Source organism: Ostrinia furnacalis, unplaced genomic scaffold (assembly GCF_004193835.3).
Source record: "Ostrinia furnacalis isolate ACB-3 unplaced genomic scaffold, ASM419383v2 OfSCF7245, whole genome shotgun sequence".
NCBI lineage: Eukaryota > Metazoa > Arthropoda > Insecta > Lepidoptera > Crambidae > Ostrinia > Ostrinia furnacalis.
In genome coordinates, this window is record NW_021137484.1 from 164433 (window position 1) to 187577 (window position 23145).

General features: G+C 43.8%; 2 protein-coding genes across 2 annotated transcripts in view; one reads left to right on the top strand and one right to left on the bottom strand.

The window, feature by feature from the left end:
- Positions 1-493: 493 nt before the first annotated feature.
- On the top strand, positions 494-8405 carry LOC114363727 (cyclin-K). Its single transcript, XM_028319534.1, has 5 exons — positions 494-1941; positions 3242-3428; positions 4395-4571; positions 5555-5651; positions 8203-8405. Exons 1-5 carry the CDS (start codon positions 1427-1429, stop codon positions 8403-8405), a joined length of 1179 nt encoding a protein of 392 aa, XP_028175335.1. The 5' UTR covers positions 494-1426.
- Positions 8406-11623: 3218 nt separating this feature from the next.
- Positions 11624-23145, bottom strand: part of Pez (protein tyrosine phosphatase non-receptor pez) — a 29799-nt gene continuing 18277 nt past the window's right edge. The window contains exons 8-16 of the mRNA XM_028319535.1: positions 21396-21617; positions 19937-20140; positions 17614-17683; positions 16577-16611; positions 16121-16180; positions 15579-15732; positions 14857-15035; positions 13222-13384; positions 11624-11921 (exon numbers count right to left, since the gene is read on the bottom strand). Coding sequence (XP_028175336.1) covers positions 13256-13384; positions 14857-15035; positions 15579-15732; positions 16121-16180; positions 16577-16611; positions 17614-17683; positions 19937-20140; positions 21396-21617 — 1053 coding nt within the window. The 3' untranslated portion in view covers positions 11624-11921; positions 13222-13255. The remainder of the gene's footprint in view (positions 11922-13221; positions 13385-14856; positions 15036-15578; positions 15733-16120; positions 16181-16576; positions 16612-17613; positions 17684-19936; positions 20141-21395; positions 21618-23145) is intronic.

Here is a 23145-nt window from a genome sequence, read left to right on the forward strand (position 1 = left end):
ATAAGATAACGGTTGTAAGGATTGGAAACCCTGGAAACAAAACGCAAGATTTAATACGTTACCAATTCGGAACGGCACAATTTAGGCGGTCTTATTGCTAGAAAGCGATCTCTTGCAGACGAGCCGGGGTTTTTAGTTCAAATTTATAATTTATATCATTACTTAAAATATTACTGATATTTCTATTTGTTGTTATTGTTATACTATTAGTTTTATTAACTGTTTTTGGTTTTTGGATCTACTTATTCATTACAATAAAAATGCCCGCAAAAGTAACGGTTTATTACGGTAAGTAATTTTAAAGTGGTGGTAAAACGGGGTGAGTCTCAACTTTATTTACAATAAACAGAATTTTTTTTTAAAACTAAGGCAAATTTAACTCCAAACAAAATAAAAATATAAACTTATTTTACTCAAAAATAAAAGTGTGTCCGTGAGGCAAAGAGGCGAGAATGCTGGCTGCATTTCCTCGCTGAATGGCAATAAGTACTAAGCCTTTGTGCAAGGAAAGAGCCAGCATTTAGATTTTCCGAAATTTTAATTAATTTAGGGGAAATGGTCCGAAACAGTAATTTAGCATTCGGTCCCCAAGGTCCGAAGGTCTCGACACCAAAAGGCGCAAATATGTAGTCATTAGAAAGTGACTCATATTTGCGCCGTTTGGCTAACTCAGCCGACTCTGCTGCAGCCCCAGCTTTAGCAACTGATTCCCTGAGGTGGGAAGGGGCTAAAGTATCGACACATGTAGCGTCCCAAACTAAAGCCCGTCCCCGTTCCCAGGGAACCAGAGTGAGACCATCAGGTCTCTTGCCATCATCACGGACCAATCCACGTGGTTCTAACGTGGAAGGAACGTTGATGCTGGCAAGGGCTCTCCTGATGGCGTCGTTGAGAGCAGCGTGTCGGGCGAGACGACCAGCACTTTGCTGGCAACATAGACCGTGGTGACCGAATTGGTCCACCTCTTTGCCACAGGGACACGTGTGGGGTTTTGAACAACACAGATTGGTGCTCCGAGGCGTAAGCCCACACACACCCGGAAAGAAAGAAACGGGGTTGTATATTTATTTTTTAAAATACCACTGAATCACAAAAATAGGGTCGTGGTATTTTTCGAGTAAAATTTTTAGCTCGTTCGATTGTTTTTTGTTCAGAGTATGACAACATTATATATTTTTTAGATTGGCAACATCGTATTCTGATTTGACATTTAGTAATGTTGTGAAAGAAAATGGTGTTTTTCACTTTCACCTTTGTTGCATAGTGCAATAAGGCTCAAACTACTGTGATAGTAGTTTGAACACAGTATATAATTAAGTTGTCAATTTGGCGTTTTTGGCATTTGTGTTGTGTTCAGTGATTATTTTGTGGTGGCACAGGTTAATGTGACGAATTATTGATAATTTTATTTTAATTTAGCTTCAAAATGCCTTATTGGTATTATGATAAAAAAGATTTGCAAAATACGCCGTCTTTTCGCGATGGGATCAGTAACGAAACGGAAAATAGGTATCGGAAAGAAGGTGCGCGGTTTATCATCGACACTGGCTCGAAAATGGACTTAGGTTATAATACAGTGGCGACTGGTGTTGTTTATTTTCATCGTTTTTACATGTTCCACTCGTTCAGAACTTTTCCGAGGTACATAACCGCGTGTTGTTGTTTATTCCTGGCGGGTAAAGTGGAAGAGACGCCGAAGAAGTGTAAAGATATAATAAAAGTGGCCAAATCTTTGCTCACGGAAGAGAAGTTCGGGTCTTTCGGCGAGGACCCGAAGGAGGAGGTGATGACGCTGGAGCGCATCCTGCTGCAGACGATCAAGTTCGACCTGCAGGTGGAGCACCCGTACGGCTACCTTCTGAAGTACGCCAAGTGCCTGAAGGGCGACAAGGCCAAGCTACAGAAGATGGTGCAGATGGCCTGGACCTTTGTCAATGACAGGTAAGTTTATTATTTGAGTATTTCTCAAAAAAAATGTACATTTTGAAAAAAAAAAGTGTGCTTTGAAACAGTTCAAAAGTTCTATATTTATAAATCATCACACAAAAAAAACACACACAATTTTGAAGGATGAATATTAATCTTTAAGATAACGAAGAATTATAGCTATAATCCTACTTATTACCAAATATTTAGATATTTTAAAAATAGTCCTTTTTTACCTTTCATACAATAACCTGTTTGCCACCCTATCTCATTTTGTCTAATATTTCGTTACGTTTTTTACGAATTTCGTTACGTTACGAAAAAGTACAACATAATGCTGAGTGTATACTGTTATTACCTGACTAAGCATAGTAATATTCACTACTTAATTTATTTAAAAAAATATAGAGCGTTAATAACAAAAGGATTGGATACTATCTGCTTTACAGAAGTGCTACCAGCAAAAAATTATCAAATCATTTAGATTACGTTTTTATGTGATTACTTCTTTTGTTTTTTTAGGAATGCCGCCAAAAACCAATGCCGAAAGGCAAAAAGCTTACAGAGAACGACTCAAAATGGATAAACATGATGGAACAAAAATAATTTTATTAAAATAGTATGAATGATTACTCCCTTATTTTATTTCTAACCCCTTAATATTACCCCGTATTTGGGTGCATACTTACAAATATTTCGAATTGAATAAATGAAGAGCATTCACAATATTTCGCCAATGTATAACAAGCCTTATGGCCTTACTATTTCGTTACTACCGTTTCGTTACATACATTTTTTTTTAGAAATACTCATTTAACTCCATGCTCAAACTGTAAACTAATGCCTGTATTCACAAACGATGCTTGCAAATCAATTGCACAACGTTGAATAGAGCTCTGATTGGTTCGTGTATTAACCTGTGCGTTCACGCGCACTGTGAGACCTCATAGTAATGTTTGTGAATATGGACTTTAATATTGGGAGCTACTAATAGTAGTTTTTTAGGTAATAAAGTTAAATTTGCATGCTCCTTGTTTAGTTATCTACATTATCATTCTGTACATTGTTATAGTTCCTTTTCACAAAATGCTCAATTTCATTTGTAGATTTTGCATACTTTTTTTGGAAAATCTTTAAAACAGCAGCAGATACCTATCTTCTATCATTAGGTACATAAATGATTTGTTTATGTCTGTTGCTTAGTTTGAGAATGATTTCCAACGTGGGTACACCCATGGCTGTAGAATAATTTATTTTCTCACAGTTGTGTTAATGTCATTTGTGTGTTTACCCACTCTAAATTGTATATTTTCAGTTTATGTACCACATTATGCCTGCAATGGGAACCAGAAGTCATTGCTGTGGCGCTTATGTTCCTCGCAGGAAAGCTCAGCAAGTTTGAAGTGGTGGACTGGAATGGACGGACACCCAAGCATAACGCGTGGTGGGACATGTTCGTTGAAGATATTACTATGGAACTTTTAGAAGATATTTGCCACCAGGTTAGTATTGTTGATAATTTTACTGTACTACAATACTTTACATTTTTTAACTATGGAGAAACTTGTATAGTTTCTAAAAATTTCAATTCTTCAATGAGACGATCCTGTTGAGTTCAGGTATAACGCTTAACTTAATCGGTGCGTTAGGGATGGGATCGGCACAGATGGGTGTTTTTGGGACGTCGTCAACGAGACTTCAAATATGCTCCAGATCTGTCACATCACAATAATTATGTCAATGTCACACCTCTTGTAGGAGCGGCACAAGAGGTGTGACATTGACATAATTATTGTGATACCTCAGAGCAGACACTGAGTTAAGTGTTATTAAAACTTTATGTGGTATAATTTGAGATGGAGTAATAGGTGCCAGTTGGATTTATCTATAACTATCGGCCGCCCGCGACTTCGTACGCGTGGATCCCATATTACCCCCTTAGGAGTTGAATTTTGCAAAATCCCATCTTAGTGAGCACCTAAGTATGTTCTAAAAGGAACCCCCATGCAAAATTTGAGACTCCTAGCACTTGTAATTTCTGAGATTTGATGAGTGAGTGAGTCAGTCACTCAATAGGCTAGATGACAAAATTTCAATTATTTGTCCGTCAGACAGATAATTCGAAAATATTAGACTCATATTTTTTATTTTCTTTCATAATTAAATAATAACAGTGCTACATCGAGTTGAAATATCGCGATACGTCACGCTTGAGTAGAATTTTTACTCAAAAGTGACGTCACGCGATATTTAAACTCAATATAATACTGTAATTATTGGATTATGGAAAAAATTAAAAAATATGAGTCTAATATTTTCTAATTATCTGTCTGACGGTTCGATTTAATACCCAGTCATCATCCCTATTAGTGACCTTTCGCTTTCATAGATATAAGATAGATTTGGGTACTTATTTATTATTGAGCTACCTTATACCTTCTATATTTTATGTTTTTAATGAATTGCAGGTGCTAGACTTGTACTCCCTGCAAGCGCATCCCGCGGGCGCGGAGTCCCCGCCGGCGCCGGCGCCGCAGGCGCCAAAAAACGACAAGAAACCGCCCTGCGGTACTCCGCCAGCTTCCGCATCTCCTGTCGCCGTTGCTAAGCCGCCGGTCACGCCCATCAAGAATGGGGAACCCAAGGTTGGTCACTTTATTTTAATTTATTTTCATTTGAATATATACATTCACTAAAGTCCGGTCGCCGAGCACGTAGAATTTCGTCCAATGGCCCTAAGCTACCCATCCTTATCGCTCGCGCGTAATTATATTGCTGTCGAGCTCGTACACTCATTGCGGCCGCCCGTCGCACAGTCGCGACAGAAATACAGGGTGGAATTTTGTAATGCCACCTGGAGGGAAAGTACTCTAAATACTGTAGATAGAAAATTTTATTCAAAGAAAACATTCCTTTATTTTTTTAAAGAATTGGAACTGCATTCAAAGATGTAGAAACTTGGGTTCATGGGACGAAATTCTACGTGCTCGGCGACCGGATTTTACTGAATATGTGGCCTGCATCTATTGTAGTTTTAAAAGGCTCTTTGGAGACTGTTATTGGCATTATACGAAATAGCATTTATTTGTCTGTGACTAGATTTGCTTTTAAAAACTAACCAAGCTATGGCTCCACTCAAATGGGTTATCAAACAGCTACCGGTGGTGCGGGCGATTTGATTAGAAGAGGCAACATGTTACCGCTAGCGGACTGGCGGCCATTCGATACGAATTTATTCATTGACCCTCTTCGTTTGCAAGCGAAGGATTTCTCTCGTCAGCCACCGGTGGCTGTGGATGTTCGCCCCTTTACGTGGAGGCTATGCCTATTTACTAACATTTTGTTTTAAATAAGGCCTCTTTCACATTAGGGCGCGAGAAGCGCGACAGCAGCGCAGCAGCGGCGTTTTTATAATGTGAAAGCAGGCATCCACTGTCACGTAGTATGAAATTATCGGCAGTGCGTCTGTCGCGCGTTTGTCGCGCAGCTAAAGTCGCTAAAATGTGAAAGCGTTCTAATTATGCTCTTAGGACAGGCCATTTTTAATAGGATAATATATTGTTTTTATTTTATTTTTATTAATTTATACCCAATGGTTTTGTGCCAGGTCTCACAAATCTATTTGCAGCCGGAGCCGAAGCCGGAGCCGCGCTACGCGTTCCCGGCGTTCCCCGCGCCGCCGCCGCCGCCCGCCGCCTTCGCCGGGCCGCCGCCGGGTGAGCCATGTACCTATCGTTCTGTTTTCTTTTTATTTTACCAGAGTAAATACAAATGAGTAGGTGATCTTCATAGAAACGCACCGAACGCGGTTTGTATGTGAGCGCGCCAATACGTATGCGGCGCGCACGCACACACTGACATAATTTAGCGTGGATTAGCGGGGTGCAGGTGTTGCGCCGAATTTTGTCAGCGCTCGGTGCGTTTCTATGAAGATGACCTACTCATTTGTATTTACTCTGATTTTACTTTTCTCCATCCAGTTGGATGACCATCAATTTTTATGATTGATGCCCGTTTTCACCATCAATCCCTAATTATAAGTGACCCCTAATGTTGTTTAGGTCGCTTAAAAATTAGGGATTGATGGTAAAAACGAGCATTTGTTTTTGATTATTTATTTTTGTTTTTAATATTTTATTTTGTTACCCAGTGTTGGATATGAAATCTAATTTTAATATTTTGAGTAATTTGCTTTTATTTTGAATTATTTTGCTTAATAGTCGATTGGTGAGCAGTATGTTTGTAATCGCAGGGCAATAGTTTCTGAGTTAAGGACCGTATGTCCTGGCTCGAGCTAGCTCTCATCTATTCCCGTTTTTCACTAGAAGGGGCCAACGGGAAGGATTTTAGTAGCGTTGTCCCCCACTGGCGGATATCATAACTTTCTCGATATCTGCCAGTGACAATGGGCATAGATGAGACACTGGGAAGACGAATAGTGGGGGAAAATGGAACCATTGAAGGGCACACAGATAAAGGGAGTGAGCTGCCACACTGGCGGTTTGCAAGCTTTCAAAGCGGAGCGGCGACGCAGCGAACACGTCGCGGATGCGCAACGTTGCCGCCTCATATTCGCCTTTCGCCAGTGTGGCAAGGCCCTTATTGGTGGATATCAACACCAAAACAGTTCCGGTGTCCCCCATTATTCGTTTTCCCAGTGTCCGCCAGTAGGGCCTAATTAGATACAGTTAGATAGCGCTGTCCCCCACTGGCGGATATCAGTTTTTTTCCCGATATTCGCCGGTGGTGGACAAATTAATGGTGGGGGACACAAGGAGGATAAAGCCCCTCGCCGACGACGACTTTTGTAGCGATTCTGGCGCGCTTTAGGCCTGGTTTCGTTTATTTTTCAAACAGATTGTACAGCGCCCGCCCAGCAGCGGATAGTTCAAGAACTATTTTTAAAAATATATGAAGATTGTAGTTCTTAAAAGTTTCCACTTGGGGCGCTGTACAATCCGTTCATATAATTTTTAAACGGATTGTACAGCGCCCCTAGCGGAAACTTAAAGAACTAAAATCTTTAAAAAAATATGATGATTTTAGTTCTTAAGTTTCCGCTAGGGGCGCTGTACAATCCGTTCATATAATTTTTAAACGGATTGTACAGCGCCCCTAGCGGAAACTTCAAGAACTAAAATCTTTAAAAAAATATGATGGTTTTAGTTCAATCCGTCATACATTTAATTACTGGACAGGCTCTAATCCGACACGGTCGCGCGTTTGTATCGTTACAGTTGCGATGCTGTAGAGCGTTGCAAATGCGACTAACGCGCGTTAGTAGCGATGCGGTCGCTCTTTTATGAAACGCGCGACAGCATCACTATAAAAAGTCGCCGTGTGCGAGGAGGGGCCTAAATGTTACGAGTAAGGTTCTATACAAAGACCTTCCTTCCTAGAGTTGCCGCACACGAGCTTCACGCCACAGCCTCAAAACATTTTCGCGTGGCGCGCCACCGACGTCAACGTGGCTGTGGCGTGAAGCCTGTATGTAGCGACCTTAAGGACTTTGCCACACTTGGCGCCAGCGTGGCAGCTCACTAAGGCTTCTTATACACGGCCATAGGCTCATAGCCAACGTCAGTGTTTACGGCAGTTGTCGCCGCCGACAGGTGGAGTTAGCTGCAGTTGTAGCTTGTCGCATCTTGTACAAAGAGACAGCTACAACTGCAGCTCGGCCCCCTGTCGACGGCAGTCGTCGATGAGTCCACAGCTGCCGCCAAAAGGTGGCGACAGCTGCCGTTGCCACTGCCGTCGGCTAAGAGCCGCTCGTGTATAAGGGACGGAAGGTCTTAGTATAGGGGGATAATGGGAATACACAAGATACCGGAATAGGGACAAGGATAGGTCCGAAATAAGCATACGATAAGAAGCGATCTATATTTAGAGCGCTTTCACATTTTGGCGTTAGAAGCGCGACAGCGACGTTTTTATAATGTGAAGGCATGTATCCGCTGTCACATAGTATTAAATTTTCGGCAGCTAAAGCCTGGTCCGTGAGCACAGAATTTTGTCCAATGACCCCAAGCTACCCATCCTTATCGCTCGCGCGTAATTATGTTGCTGTCGCGCTCGCACACTCACTGCGGGCGCGCGTCGCACAGTCGCGACGGCAATATAATTACGCGCAAGCGATAAGGATGGGTAGCTTGGGGTCATTGGACAAAATTCTACGTGCTCACGGACCAGGCTTTAGTCGCGCTGCTAAATCGCCTAAATGTGAAAGCGCTCTTAGAGAGTAGCCTAACTGAGCCAGCGATTGTCTTGGTTGCGCAGGGCACGTGCCACCGCCCCGGCTGCCGCCGCCGCCGCGCCTGCCGCCGCTGGTGTACGGCGAGCCGGCGGGCGCGCGCTTCGGGCCTCGCGCGGTGCCGCCGCCGCCGGNCGTGCCGCCGCCCGGCTACTTCCCGGCGCGCGGGCCCCCGCCCCCCGGCCCGCCGCCCGGGCCCCCGCTGCGCCCCTACTACCCGCCGCCGTGAGGGCGGTTTCTTAATTAGGCTATTGTAATTGTAATTTTTTACAGAAATATATTGGTTAGACTACGGTATTTGATTGTATTATTTCCTATTTCCACCTTATCTACGTGATAAAAATACATCGATACGTTGGAACGTGAGACTGGCACCGAAACTATACAACTTCTAATCAAAACGAAACAGGAAATTGATATTAACATTTTTATTTTCAATACAAACATCACAAAGTTTGAGAAAATTATTGCTTTCATGAAATACATCTCTCTCTGTTATTATACTCGCATAATAAATGAGAACAAACATCTTCACAACAGAATAAATACATTTCAATACTGAATTTGATACATTAATGAATTCGAATATAATAAAAATCGTTCAGTAAATACCGTATAAATAAAATTATCATACAAAACAATATACAAAATTATAAAACCAGAGACAAAACGTAGTGCTTATAAAACTTTTGTGCTTAAAACGATTATAAAACGGAACAAATTACAAAACACACCCTAACAGTAATATAGTTGCCACGGGACTAGAAAATACGAACATTGACACATATGAACACATCCGAACGCACCCGAACAGAACTGTAAATCACACAATATACAAGACAACGTAAAAATTATCAAAAACTTGAGTTTTGTATAAGACACTTTATGAGGTTTTAATCTCTTTTCTCCAAAAAGCTTACGTTACATTCTTATTTTTATCTATTTGAAATGTGTGAGCAAATTCATTAGTTATTAGGCTTACCAGCACAAAACATCTACGAATACAATGAAATCCGCCTAATGATGGTTTAACTCCGACTTAAACTTTTATGGTGACATTTTGTTTAATTTAGTAGGTCTATACTTAATACTGTCGGGAGTGGACAGTGCATTATGGCTTGCCAATTGGCGTTAATGTAACGTAAGATTTTTGTGTTAATTTATTTAGGCACGATGACACCAGTGACAATATTCTCGTGGTAAGTCTCTACTAGAAAGAGAATGTTTGAAATAAAACGACATTGATTCGTCAACTTCAAAAAGAGTCTTTACATTGCTGAATTTAAATAATAATGCATTGACTGGTGTCATAATACCTATTAGAATATTTTAATAAATTACTAATGAGCTTTAAGACACCCGCATCGTAGCGGTCCTTGTCCACGCAAAAACTGGTCCACGGGCCTCAACTTAATGTAGATTCGTTAGGTTACAATACAAATAAATTATACAACATGTTTTATTATACAAATGTAGGTAGGTAGCCAGATAAGACCCACTTGTGCTTCACTTAGTTTTGAACATTAGTCAATTTAAAAACTATGGTCTATATTTACAATGGATTTGGGAACGGAAAACCTGAAGCTGGGAATTCAGACTCTGCTACTGTTCCGCAGAACTTCGACTTGGAAGTCGGCCCCGTAGAGGAACTAAGCACATTCAGTCGGCACCTCGAACTCGGAACTCGGCCTTCGGAACTCAGGCTCTAGAATACGGAACCTGAAACTCAGTTCTGGAACTCGGAACATTGGCCAGGAACCTTGGGTCACGGAACTCGGCCTCGGAGCTCGCACTGTGTTACTTCAGATCCGTCTGTTTAGTGCCGAGGAACCAGTCTCTGAACCTTGGAAGCTGAACAGATGTCTTGAATTCTTACAGCTCAGGAAGGCGGGATAGGTGGGTAAAGAAAATACATTTTCGATTTTTTTTCTTACCCTTTTCTATGAAGCTCTCTATTTAAAGGACGCTTGATACTTGATTCTGTTACTCAAATTATAACATCCTACATTTATATCATACATCATGCAGGTATAATGTTACATAACGAATCTCAGCTTTATAATTTTAGCATATTGATTCTTCTAAACTGGTCCAGAAAAATATATTCTTGAACGTTTCAAAAAGTTGCCGTTTGACCTAAAAACAGTTTTTGCGTGGACGAGATGTACAGATGGCATCACATTTTTGTTGCAAAATGGCTCCTAATACAACTAAAGCCACGGTGTTTCCCTTGACGTGCTGTCATCTGTACCTTCACTTCACCATAGAGCGAGAAATCTCTATGCACTCGCGTACCGTTTAGCGTAGACACGAGTAAAATTAGTAATACTTAATCTACGAAGGCACGTATAAAATGATATCAGATCGCGAATAATCTCCGATTTGTAAGGCACATGATTGAACTTATCAACTACATATAAGATTAAGAATATTATACCATTTATACAAATACACATTTTAGTTTAACACAGTAAAGGCACAAGTAAATTCATTTTATCTAATTAGTAATAATACTTTTAAAGTTCATTTATTGTAGTTGGTTTTCTTTTTTCATTTAATTACAAAGACATATTATACAAAACAACTAGACGAAAAGATGGAAGATTGGTCGTCAGTCAATAGGTGAAATCTCGATATTCTGAAACTTATAACGGTGGTAAAGTAAGTAATTATTGACGAATAAACTTATTTTATTACTTCATTTAGTAAGTTATTATAATTTATTTATTTCCGATCTTATTTGAGTACTCATAAATGATGAATATCACAATGTAAATAAATTCATCATCATGGTAATCTGAACAATATTTCACAGGGGTACAATTAATAAAGTATAATTATAAATATGTAATCAAGTATCTACAAAAACTCGTATCAAATTATAATAATCCTAGTGACTGATAAGAAAATGAGCATTTGTTTTATTTTACGTAAAAAGTGTTAAAATAAAACAGGATCATTATTCTAAAAACAGTTGAAAAATTTCTTATTTAACAATGCAATATTTTTATTCCTCGAATACAGTTTTAAAATTCGTTATTTTACCAAAGAGTCCACTTCTTAAAAACCTTTTATTTCTTTACTTCTTTACTCGTCTTGGGTTGCTGGCGTGAGCGAGCAAGACGAATATGTTATGTGAAGTGACTCGGGCTCGTTTCATTTTTCGTTTATTACTTGACAACTCTGAAGTTGTCAAAGTAACCTCGTATACATTATTTTATTTGGCTAGCGTGAGCGTGCACAACTAAATGCACCTTACCTACAAGGACGTAGGGTAATAGCTATATTACAGAATTTACGATTATAGCGACGTTTTTTCAATTCGAATATAGAGCCTTGAATACATGAGGGGATTAAATAAGAGTGGAAATTACCGTGGGATGTCCAAACCGAAAGATTTACTGAAAACTACGCGATGTCCCGCACAAGTGGGACTCTATTGTGAATCAAAAAGCGATCAAATCGCTTGCATGTCATTGAAGTTTTGTTACGTGAATTAGGTTACAGGACACTGTGCCCTATATCCAAGGCTATAAAGTTGGTATCAGCTCACCGCTCAGATGAGGCGGGACTGGTTAGAGTTGAATGGCGTTATAGACTGGTAGCTCAGGACACTTTATGCCATATATCCAAGGCTTTAAGGTTGACTATCCTAGAACAGTTTAGAGTTGAATGGCGTTACAGTCTGGTAGCTCAGGACATTGTGCCCTATATCCAAGGCTTAAGGTTGGTATCAGCTCACCGGTCAAATGAGCCGGGATTGGGTAGAGTTGAATGGCATTACAGACTGGTAGCTCAAGACACTTTATGCCATATATCCAAGGCTTTGACTACCCTAGAACAGTTTAGGATTTTGGCGATACAGACAGGTAAAGCCCGGTCCGTGAGCACGTCGAATTTTGCCCAATGACCCCAAGCTACCCTTATCGCTCGCACGTAATTATATTGCTGTCGCGACTGTGCGACGGGCGCCCGCAGTGAGTGTGCGAGCGCGACACCAACATAATTACGCGCGAGCGATAAGGATTCCAGCTTGGGGTCATCGGCCAAAATTCTACGTGTTCGGCGACCGGACTATAGCTAGGCACATTTTGTACCCTATATCCAAGACTTAAGGTTGGTATCAGCTTACCGCTCCGACGAGGCGGGTCAGATGAGGCGCGACTGGTTAGAATTGAATGGCGTTACAGACAGGTAGCTCAGGACATTGTGCCCTATATCCAAGGCTTAAGGTTGGTATCAGCTCACCACTAGAATGAGGTGGGTCAGCTGAGGCGCGACTGGTTAGAGTTGTATGGCGTTACAGACAGGTGACAGGCACATTTTGTGCCTTATATCCAAGGCTATAGAGTTGACTTCAGCTCACCGGTCAGATGAGGCGGGATTGGTTAAAGTTGAATGGCGTTACAGACTGGCAGCAGAGTAAATACAAATGAGTAGGTCATCTTCATAGAAACGCCCGAGCGTGGTCACACACTGACAAAATTTAGCGTTGATTAGCGGAAAGTTGCCCCAAATTTCGTCAGTGTGTCCGTGCGCGCCGCATACGTATTGGCGCGCTCACATACAAACCGCGTTCGGTGCGTTTCTATGAAGATGATCTACTCATTTGTATTTACTCTGCTGGTAGCTTAAGACATTGTGCCCTATATCCAAGACTTAAGGTTGGTATCAGCTCACCGCTCCGACGAGGCGGGTCAGATGAGGCGCGACTGGTTAGGAATGAATGGCGTTACAGACAGGTAGCTCAGGCTATTTTGTGCCCTATATCCAAGGCATAAGGTTGGTATCAGCTCACGGGTCAGATGAGGCGCGACTGGTTAGGATTGAATGGCGTTACAGACAGGTAGCTCAGGCTATTTTCTGCCCTATATCCAAGGCATAAGGTTGGTATCAGCTTACCGCTCCGACGAGGCGGGTCAGATGAGGCGGGTCAGACGAGGTGGGTCAGCTGAGGCGCGACTGGTTAGAGTTGTATGGCGTTACAGACAGGTGACAGGCACATTTTGTGCCTTATATCCAAGGCTATAGAGTTGACTTCAGCTCACCGCTCCGACGAGGCGGGTCAGACGAGCCGGGTCAGATGAGGCGCGACTGGCGCAGGTAGTGCAGCAGCAGACGCAGCAGCAGCTGGTACTGCGGCGCGCTGTCCACGAGGTTGGCGCGCTGCTGGTGAAGCATGCTGATGGTGCGCGGGATGTCCAACTCCTGGACAAAGATTTGTAGATTAATAGAGGAAAGAAGAGGGGAGGATTTAGTGTACACAGGCCTCCTACGCAGTGGACCGATGACCAGAGGTGAAATTGTGTAAAGCGATCGTATTCATTTGATAGTTCATAACGTACGCTATATTCTGTTAAACGCTTTGTTATACAGATTTTATTATACGTTATGAACTGTCAAATGAATACGATTGCTTTACACAATTGCACCTCTGGTGAAAGTTGTGTGATACGACAGCACTAGGACTGGTTGTTGTTCCGACATCTTAGCATTAAATTAAAAGGTCAACTCTTTTAAAAGAACAAATAAGAAAAATAAATTATTGAAAAAGTCATACTTGTATCAATAGATGTGAACTGAGTTTTGACAGCTTATTAAGTTAAAGAGTAGACATTTGACTGGTGCACTACGCCACGCAGCTCAGCACACCACCAGCGTGTTATTGTCTACAATGTGCAGCTATGCGACACACCACCAGCAGTTACCATCCCTCTCGCACAAAGTGAGATGCCAGCATCAGTGATGTTGACAGATAGTCCCGAAACTACGTAAACAGCGTTTCGGAGTAGCCCCCCGGACCTGACAGTTGATGTCTCACCTGGTTAATGTCTACAATGTGTAGCAGCGTACCAGCCGCGATCGTCGTACCGCTGTAGTCACGCTCTACCACCCCTGCCGTTTTTGCCGCCGCCCCTACAGAGCAAGCAAGTCGAAGACCGTTAATTTCTAACTTAGTGTCTAACTGATCTGGTTGTTGTCCACGACGTGTAGCAGCGCGTCGGCCTCGACGCCGTCCCGCTGCGGTCACGATCCACGGCGGAGACGTTTCATTTCTAAGGGTTTACTCTGAAAAACGTATGTTGCCATCCCTCTCGCACAAAACGAGATGCCAGCCATCAAGTGACGACAAAGAGACCCAAAACTACGTAAACAGAACAGCGTTTCGGAGTAGCCTCCTGACCCAGTTGATGTCTCATCAGCCGCGAGCGCTGTCCCGCTGCGGTCACGTTCTACCGCTCCTACCACCTGCTGTGTACTGCTGCCCTAGTGCCCCAGCTGACCTGGTTGTTGTCCACTATAATGCAGCCGTGTCCTGCTGCCCTAGTGCCCCAGCTGACCTGGTTGTTGTCCACTATAATGCAGCCGTGTCCTGCTGCCCTAGTGCCCCAGCTGACCTGGTTGTTGTCCACTATAATGCAGCCGTGTCCTGCTGCCCTAGTGCCCCAGCTGAGCTGGTTGTTGTCCACTATGTGCAGCCGTGTGCTGCTGCCCTAGTGCCCCAGCTGACCTGGTTGTTGTCCACTACATGCAGCCGTGTCCTGCTGCCCTAGTGCCCCAGCTGACCTGGTTGTTGTCCACTATAATGCAGCCGTGTGCTGCTGCCCCAGTGCCCCAGCTGACCTGGTTGTTGTCCACTATATGCAGCCGTGTCCTGCTGCCCCAGTGCCCCAGCTGACCTGGTTGTTGTCCACTATGTGCAGCAGCGCGTCGGCGGCGAGCGCGGTCCCGCTGCGGCCGCGCCCGCGGGAGCAGCACACCACCAGCGGCCAGGCCCCGGCGCCGCCCCGCGAGTCGCCCTCCGCCGCCGCCTCTGCCGAACACGCCAGCCGGAGACCGTTCACTTCGAGGAGGAAACCTGGGAAGCGACATAATGATCGGTTAAGTCCGTGTTAGGATGGGTACTTTTTGTACGCAAAACGAACACGTAAATTTATAAGTAAGGCGGTTATCACACTGCGCCGCGCTCCGCCGCGGAGCGCGGGGCGACAGATTTAATCATTGTATGCAAGTACCTCAGTTTGTATAGAAAACACGCGCGGCACTTCACACTGACAACGCGTCTGCCGCGCGGGATTTTTTATATGAAATCACGCGCTCATATGAAATCGAGCGCGGCGCAGTGTGATAACCGCCTAAAACATTTATTTGCTGCACACAGTTACGTACGTTTTTTACGAAATTACATTATTTAATATTCAGCACGCATATTCAATATAACAATAATAAATAGAAACAGAAATAATGAGTGAGATACTTTCAAGAACCAAAACCTTCATAAATTTTTTGACGTACTCGCTAGCGACGACTTTCAATGCAAGCTCGCACTACGATCAATTTCGATGATAAAATTAAGATATCAAGCGCATACGCATAGCTAAGTTAAGAATATGCTACTTACTGAGAAAGTCAGCAGCGTCGGGCACGGCCTGCCCGTCCGGCCAGTTGGTGTAGTGCACGTGCCACAGCAGTCGCGCGCGGCCCCCTCGGGACACCCGCACCCGGGTCGAGGCCCCCCAGCGGGCCCGTGAGACTGACACGCAGGACACCACGCACTGTAAGGGATAGTTAGTTAGTTAGTTAGTTTTGCAGGGCAATCGAATACCGCACTTGGCCTCATGATAGGGCCTTTGTGCGCGATTTGTGGTTTATCTTCCTACTCCCCACCCCAGATCCCCCCAGAAGGCGAGCGCGTGCCACAGCAGCCGCGTGTGGCACATATACGCGAGTCGAGGCCCCCCAGTAGGCCCGGGACACTGACACGCAGGACACCACGCATTGCAAGCGATATACACACTTATGACAATGAGCATAAGGGCTACATTAGTGCGCGCACCCGGCCCGAGACACGGATACGTAGGATACCATACATTGGAAGCGATATACAAATTTATTGTAGAGGGTATAAGGACTAAATTAGAGCGCGCGCCCGCCCCGTCATACCCGAACGCGCGTCGAGGCGCCCCAGCGGGCCCGGGACACTGACACGCAGGACACCACGCACTGCAAGGGATATAAACGCTTATAACAATGAGCATAAGGGCTACATTAGTGCACGCGCCTGGCTCGCGACATGGACACGTAGGACACCAAGCACTGCAAGAGATATACACGCTTATTGTAGAGGGAATAAGGGCTATATTAGGGCGCGAGCCACAACAGTCGCGCGCGGCCCCCTCGGGACACCCGCACGCGCGTCTAGGCACCCCAGTGGGCCCGGGAGACTGAGACGCAGGATACCACGCACTGCAAGGGATATAAACGCTTATTATAGTGATCATAAGAGCTACATTAGTGTGCGCGCCCAGCCCGCGACACGGATACGTAGGATACCACGCACTGCAAGGGATATATACACACTTATTGTAGAGGGTATAAGAGCTATATTAATGCGCGCGCCTGGCCCGCGACGCGGACACGCAAGACACCACGCACTGCAAGGGATATACACACTTATTATAGAGGATATAAGGGCTACATTAGTGCGCATGCCCGCCTCTGCGTTGACGCGCCTACGCTTATTGTAGTGTGGATAAGGGCTATATTAGTGCGCACGCAAGCCTCGCGACACTCGCACGCGAGTCGAGGCACCCCAGCGGGCCCGGGACACTGACACGCAGGATACCACGCACTGCAAGGTGAAGTATGTAAATTGCTTACTTTACAAATAGCATCCAATTCCCGTAAACCGGTCACGCGCACGTATCGTTCTGCTGACTTAGGGTTTTAGCAAACTACGAACATTGTAATCATGTGAATTTTAAAACATTCAATATAGAGACACCGTACATCAAACATGTGTTTCACTTAATTTCTACTGCCGTCTTCAACACCCTAAACCTAACACTACAAAGGGATAGTTAGTTAGTTAGTTCGTTTTGCAGGGCAATCGAATACCGCACTTAGCCTCATGATAGGGCCATTGTGCGCGATTTGTGGTTTATCTTCCTACTCCAACCACCCCAGAAGGCGAGCAGCCCGTCTAGGCTGCTGCACGCCTCCTGTAGCGACGATGGTCATCGAAGAAATTGAGCCCGTTGTTCTTCCACGCTACTGCACTCCATGAGCACATGCTGCGGTGTTTCCTCTGCCTCCATGCACCCCCTGCACAGTGGGCTGTCTGTGACACCTGTTGTATAGGTGCTTGTTTAGCATACAGTGTCCGGTTATGACACTTAAGACAGCACTGCAAGGGATATACACTCTTATAACAATGAGCATAAGGGCTACATTAGTGCGCGCGCCCGGCCCGCGACACAGACACGCAGGATAACCATGCATTGGAAGCGATATACACGCTTATTGTAGAGGGTATAAGAGCTACATTAGTGCGCGCACCCGGCCCGCTACACGGATACGTAGGATAACCATGCATTGGAAGCAGTATACACGCTTATTGTAGAGGGTATAAGAGCTATATTAATGCGCGCGCAAGCCTCGCGACACCCGCACGCGAGTCGAGGCGCCCCAGCGGGCCCGTGAGACTGACACGCAGGACACCACGCACTGCAAGGGATATAGATGTTTATTGTAGAGGATATAAGAGCTAAATTAGTGTGCATGCCCGTCCCTGCGTTGACGCGCCTCACCGAGCGCGGGACACTGACACGCAGGACACCACGCACTGCAAGGGATATAGATGTTTATTGTAGAGGGTATAAGAGCTACATTAGTACGCGTGCCACAGCGGCCTCTCCGTGACACTCGCACGCGAGTCGTGGCGAGTAGTGGGCAAAAGGATTACATCTAGGATGCTCGCGGTGCCTTGAAGAATTACCGCGGTTTTTTACACGCTCTATGATTGCTTGGCGGGCGGTCGCGGTTCTTCTATGACCAAAAACTCGTCTTGCGTTAACCGCGGCAGTTGCGTGACCACCCCCCCACTAGGGAATGCAAATCTCGCGAGATTGGGGCTCAAACGAGATCCCGCGAGACTATAAATTACAATACTTTTTTATGTGACAGGAGGCAAACGAGCAGGCGGATCACCTGATGGTAAGTGATTATTACCGTCGCCCATAGACAACCGCAGACCCAGGGGCGTTACAGGCGTTACAATACTGCGAGATCTCGCCAATGAGGGCTATCGTTTTTATACTTAACAGTTGGCACCCCTGGCGATTGACAGGACCTTACTCTACAGTGGCGCCATCTTGATGAGTGCAAATGCGATAGTCCTTCTACCACCTTCGCGCTCACCAGTTGGTGCCACCACAGAATAATAATAAGTACTACGTACAGAAGTTTTACTTCGCGAAGGTATTTAAAAAAATGTATGCTCAATGTCATTAACAATATGGTGTAATTTAGCTTGTCTCAAGAGTCAAGCAAGTTTGTCAGAAGTTTTGTTGACAAACGTCAGTGATCGGTACTGCGCCGAAGCTATAGGGCTGACTTCGGTAAAATGATGTGACGTGAGGTGCCAATCTGCAGAAAATGGCGGAGGAAATACATGATTTAGCATGAATTATCATGAATAATATTAACTACTTATTTACCTCTCAGTGTCTTGAGGCAACTTAAAAAAGTACTTTCTGTGTTTTTATTATTATTTAGGCAGTTAAATACTGCACAGTATTTAGTACACCATTTTCTTTATTTTTTTCCATCACACACAAGAATACGCGTGCGTGAGTCAATGTTCGCTCGTATGTGAGGCCTTGTCGAATAGTACCTACTCTTGTAGGGGGCAATCGTGCGTGTTTTGTTTTCGATGTAAACTCGCGGAGATGAACAGGCCTGGTGCCACTGTCTTCGCTACTAGCAAGTGACAGGACCTTACTCTACAGTGGCGCTAACTGGTGAGCGCTAAAACGATAGCCCTCATTTCGAGATCTCGCGAGATCGAGATTCAAAAATCAAAATCAAAATTTTCTTTATTTGTTTAGACTAATTAAATTAGTACTTGCAAATCGTCAAATGATTTTAAGGAGCCTATACATGTCTCATTCTTTTTTTGCCCTATCAGCGCTTCGAGACAAACATTTGGCAAGTGCTGAGAAGAAGCGCCGCAACAAACTCAGTCACCACTGTCTGCCGGTTTAAAAATATAAAAAAGTAGGAAGTTACAATACATTCAGAAGCAAGTTACTTACCACCCGCTCCCGTTGATAGAAGGTGGCCTTTAAGACGCCCATCTAGCACGAGACCGCGTGGCAGTTTTGAATATACATATTTCTTTAGTGCCGTGCTAATTTCTAGGTTAATTGTTGCATTCCTTTATTGGTTGTAGTAAGTAAGTAGGTACCTACTTATAAGATAAGTCATGTTTAAATCAAAATTCTACTATTATTGATATGATTAACACATTGAACGCCGAGATGCTAGACACAATGGAAATTGTATTGTTCGCGGCTCACCGGTGAGCCGCGTGGCGTCCAACGTGTTAAATGTTTTTTTGTGTGCATGTAACGGTTCGGAACAAACTGCGTTGAATCTATATTGCATGTTGTGTCAGCCTATAATTGTTGTTGCATTGTAACTTTGTTCATAATTGTTATTTTTAAGTGTACATGTTGTAATGTAACAATGTTGGTAGACCTAATCTACTATATAAAAATAAGTCGGGTTTTCCTCCCTGACGCTATAACTCCAGAACGCACGAACCGATTTCCACGGTTTTGCATTCGTTGGAAAGGTCTCGGGCTCCGTGAGGTTTATAGCAAAGACAATTCGGGAAAAGGGGGTAAAACGGGATCCACGCGTACGAAGTCGCGGGCGGCCGCTAGTAAATAAATAAATAAATAAATTCCCACTCACCCCGCCCAGCTCGAGCGCGGCGCGGCCGGCGGGCAGGTAGTGCGGGCAGGCGGCGCCGCCCACCAGCGCCAGCAGCCGCGCGCCCACGGTCCAGGCGCAGTCCCACACGCCGGCGCAGCCGCAGCCGCAGCCGCCGGGCCCCGCCGGCGCGCCCACGCCCACCTTGATCACCACGTAGAAGCGCTGCGTGCTGCCCACCGTCATCTGGAAGTGGGTTTTTACACTGGTTTTTTTTTGTTTTTTGATACAAACACACGTCATATTTTTGTGGCTAAGGACACCGGTCATATTCTTAGGCCGCATAGCAACTAAAGCTCGGTTCGTGAGCACGTAGAATTTTGTCCAATGACCCCTAGCTACCCATCCTTATCGCTCGCGCGTAATAGACATGTTGACACCACCACTCAATTGACGTACTTTTTAAAACTGTCAAAACGAAACTCTCCCATAGATTTTGTATGGCATTACAAGCAAGTGACGTCACTATTTTGTCAACTCAATCAAACTACTTTTTTCAATTACAATGCGAACAAAAATCGTAATTTACAGGTAATTTAAAATGAATTAAGTTTTTAAGACCAGAATAAAGGGTCTTTTTAAAACAGTTGTGGTTTCGAATTATTGGGGTATGGTGTCAAACTGTCTATTGTATTGCTGTCGCGACTGTGCGACTGGCACCCGCAGTGAGTGTGCGAGCGCGATAGCAACATAATTACGCGCGAGCGATAAGGATGGGTAGCTTGGGGTCATTGGACAGACTATAAAAACAGTCTCGGGACGAGTGGCTGCCTCTACCCGAGCAAGTGGGGACGCTGCCTTCATTCGCCGTCGCGAGCCGAACCATATTGAGTAGTTTAGAAACAGGCAATCTCTTGAATACACGGCCATACAATAAAAAATAAGAGTAGAAGTGGATTAGCAAAAATACCCTAATTTCCTCGCAAATAGTAATAAAGGCGATCGTCTTTTTGAGATAGCGTTTACGAAATCACAAATACATAATGGTGTCAAACCAGTGCAGCAAGCAACTAGTCAGACATCAGTGGGATTTGACATCTTATAAACTGTGACTAAGGCGGTTATCACACTGCGCCGCGCTCCGCCGCGGAGCGCGGGGCGACAGATTTAATAATTGTATGCAAGTACCTCAGTTTGTATAGAAAACACGCGCGGCACTTCACACTGACAACGCGTCCGCGCGCGTGATTTTTTATATGAAAATCGCTACCGCTTAATCCCACATGTCTGCCGGAGCCGCCGCCACCTAGTACAGCTGTCAACGTGTACCTCTTGTTAAGTTATGTGGGTATGTAAGTACTCATCCATCATTTATTGTCCAAAGATTTATTATTATTATTATTTATTTGAGATGTTTAATTGTAAATTACACTTTACTTATAAGAGGAATTCTTGTACTTACTTGAAAGTTCAATAAAATATATTATTATATTATACCTACCGTGACGTGCGAGGCGTTGATGTAGCCGTGCGGGTTGGCGGGCGTGGGGCGCAGGCGCACGCGGTTGTCGTCGTAGGGCAGGCTGTCGGCGCCGCCGTTGAGCGCCGCGTGCTCCGCCAGCAGCGCCGTCTGCACGGAGCCGCCGCGCTCGCGACCTTTCGGCAGCCGCTCGAACGCGAATGCCACTTGTTCATCTGACATCTTCCGCTCGAGGAGTTGGCACTAAAATATTTGGAGCGTAGTTTAATTCGATTTATGTGGCGATATCTACCAACTCGCCACTACACCACTACAAACTTAACCAACAGATAGCGCTGACGTCGCGGTATCGGAGTTTTCTAACCTGCTAAGAATAAACCCCAACCGATATTATATTTTAACAACCACAACATTCAACGGATGCATTAAACTTCATTCATTCATCATTTTAACTTTTTGATAAAATCATTCCAAAATCTATCTTATCTCATCTTATTTAGAGCCAGGAAAAGGACATAGGATACTTTTTATCCCGTTCGAAATAAAAAAAAGTCTGCTTATTTATTGCCATTAAGGCGGAACAAAGTTCGCCGGGTCAGCTAGTATAATCTATATATATAAAAGAAAGTCGTGTTAGTTACTCCACTTATAACTCAAGAACGGCTGAACCGATTTAGCTGAAAATTGTCAGGGAGGTAGTTTAGAGCCAGGAGAAGGACATAGGATACTTTTTATCCCGTTAGAAATAAAAAAAAATCTGCTTATTTATTGCCATTAAGGCGGAACAAAGTTCGCCGGGACAGCTAGTTTGATATACAATACATGGATGATAGTGTCATTAATTTAAAATGAGGAGAGTTATAAATGGCATAGGGCTAAGGCAAAGAAGAAGATAGTGTCATTCATTTACTCAATCCCAAACTGAACTCAATATCGTCCATTTGCCTCTGATAAATTAGAGAGGATCAAGCTCTTTCAGTGGAGACTAAAAAATCTGATAAACTGAAACAAGTGTGTATTATGATGACTAGATAAGCATTTAAATAGCAACATATGCTTTTCATTTAACTACCCTCCACAAAACCTCATCCCAAAGATATTATTTTAACAACCACAATATTTAATAAGTGCATAAACATTCATTCATCATTTTAAATCAATTCATACCAAAATTTCAATAAAAAACTTGGCAAATGAGCTGTTGCCTAAATATTGTTTGTTTTCGCATTTCCTGCATGTTACGAATAGCTATTTATCAACACAACTTGCAATCGGCATGAGTGACACACCACTTTGCTCATCATTTACCAGATGAAATCACCTTATCACTGCAGTGTATGCCATCTGTTCGAAATTAATACGTGTCGCCAACATAAAATTATAACGAACGATTGTCTAATCTCTGCAACTATTGTGACTGTTTGTTTACAAAGTCACATTGCATTTACGTAACAAGTGTAACAACTTTAAATACACTCGACATCAAATAAATCGCAACTCCCGCGACAAGCATTTTCAAACTTATGCATCCCCACTTTCCACCAATATTGGCACCATTTAAAAGCCTAGTTCTAACCTTCATTTCATTAAAGGAAAGGTTTTTACCCCAAAAATATGTCTTTAGAAGGATCCAGAGTCACTTTTCTCAAAAAATAGGTAGTTACGCTAGAGCCAACTTTTATGGCTATAAAACTGTTAAGTTGGGATCAATCGCTATCCATCTGTTAAAGAGGAAATTAAATGTGTTTTTTTTAAGGACATTTATTGGGCT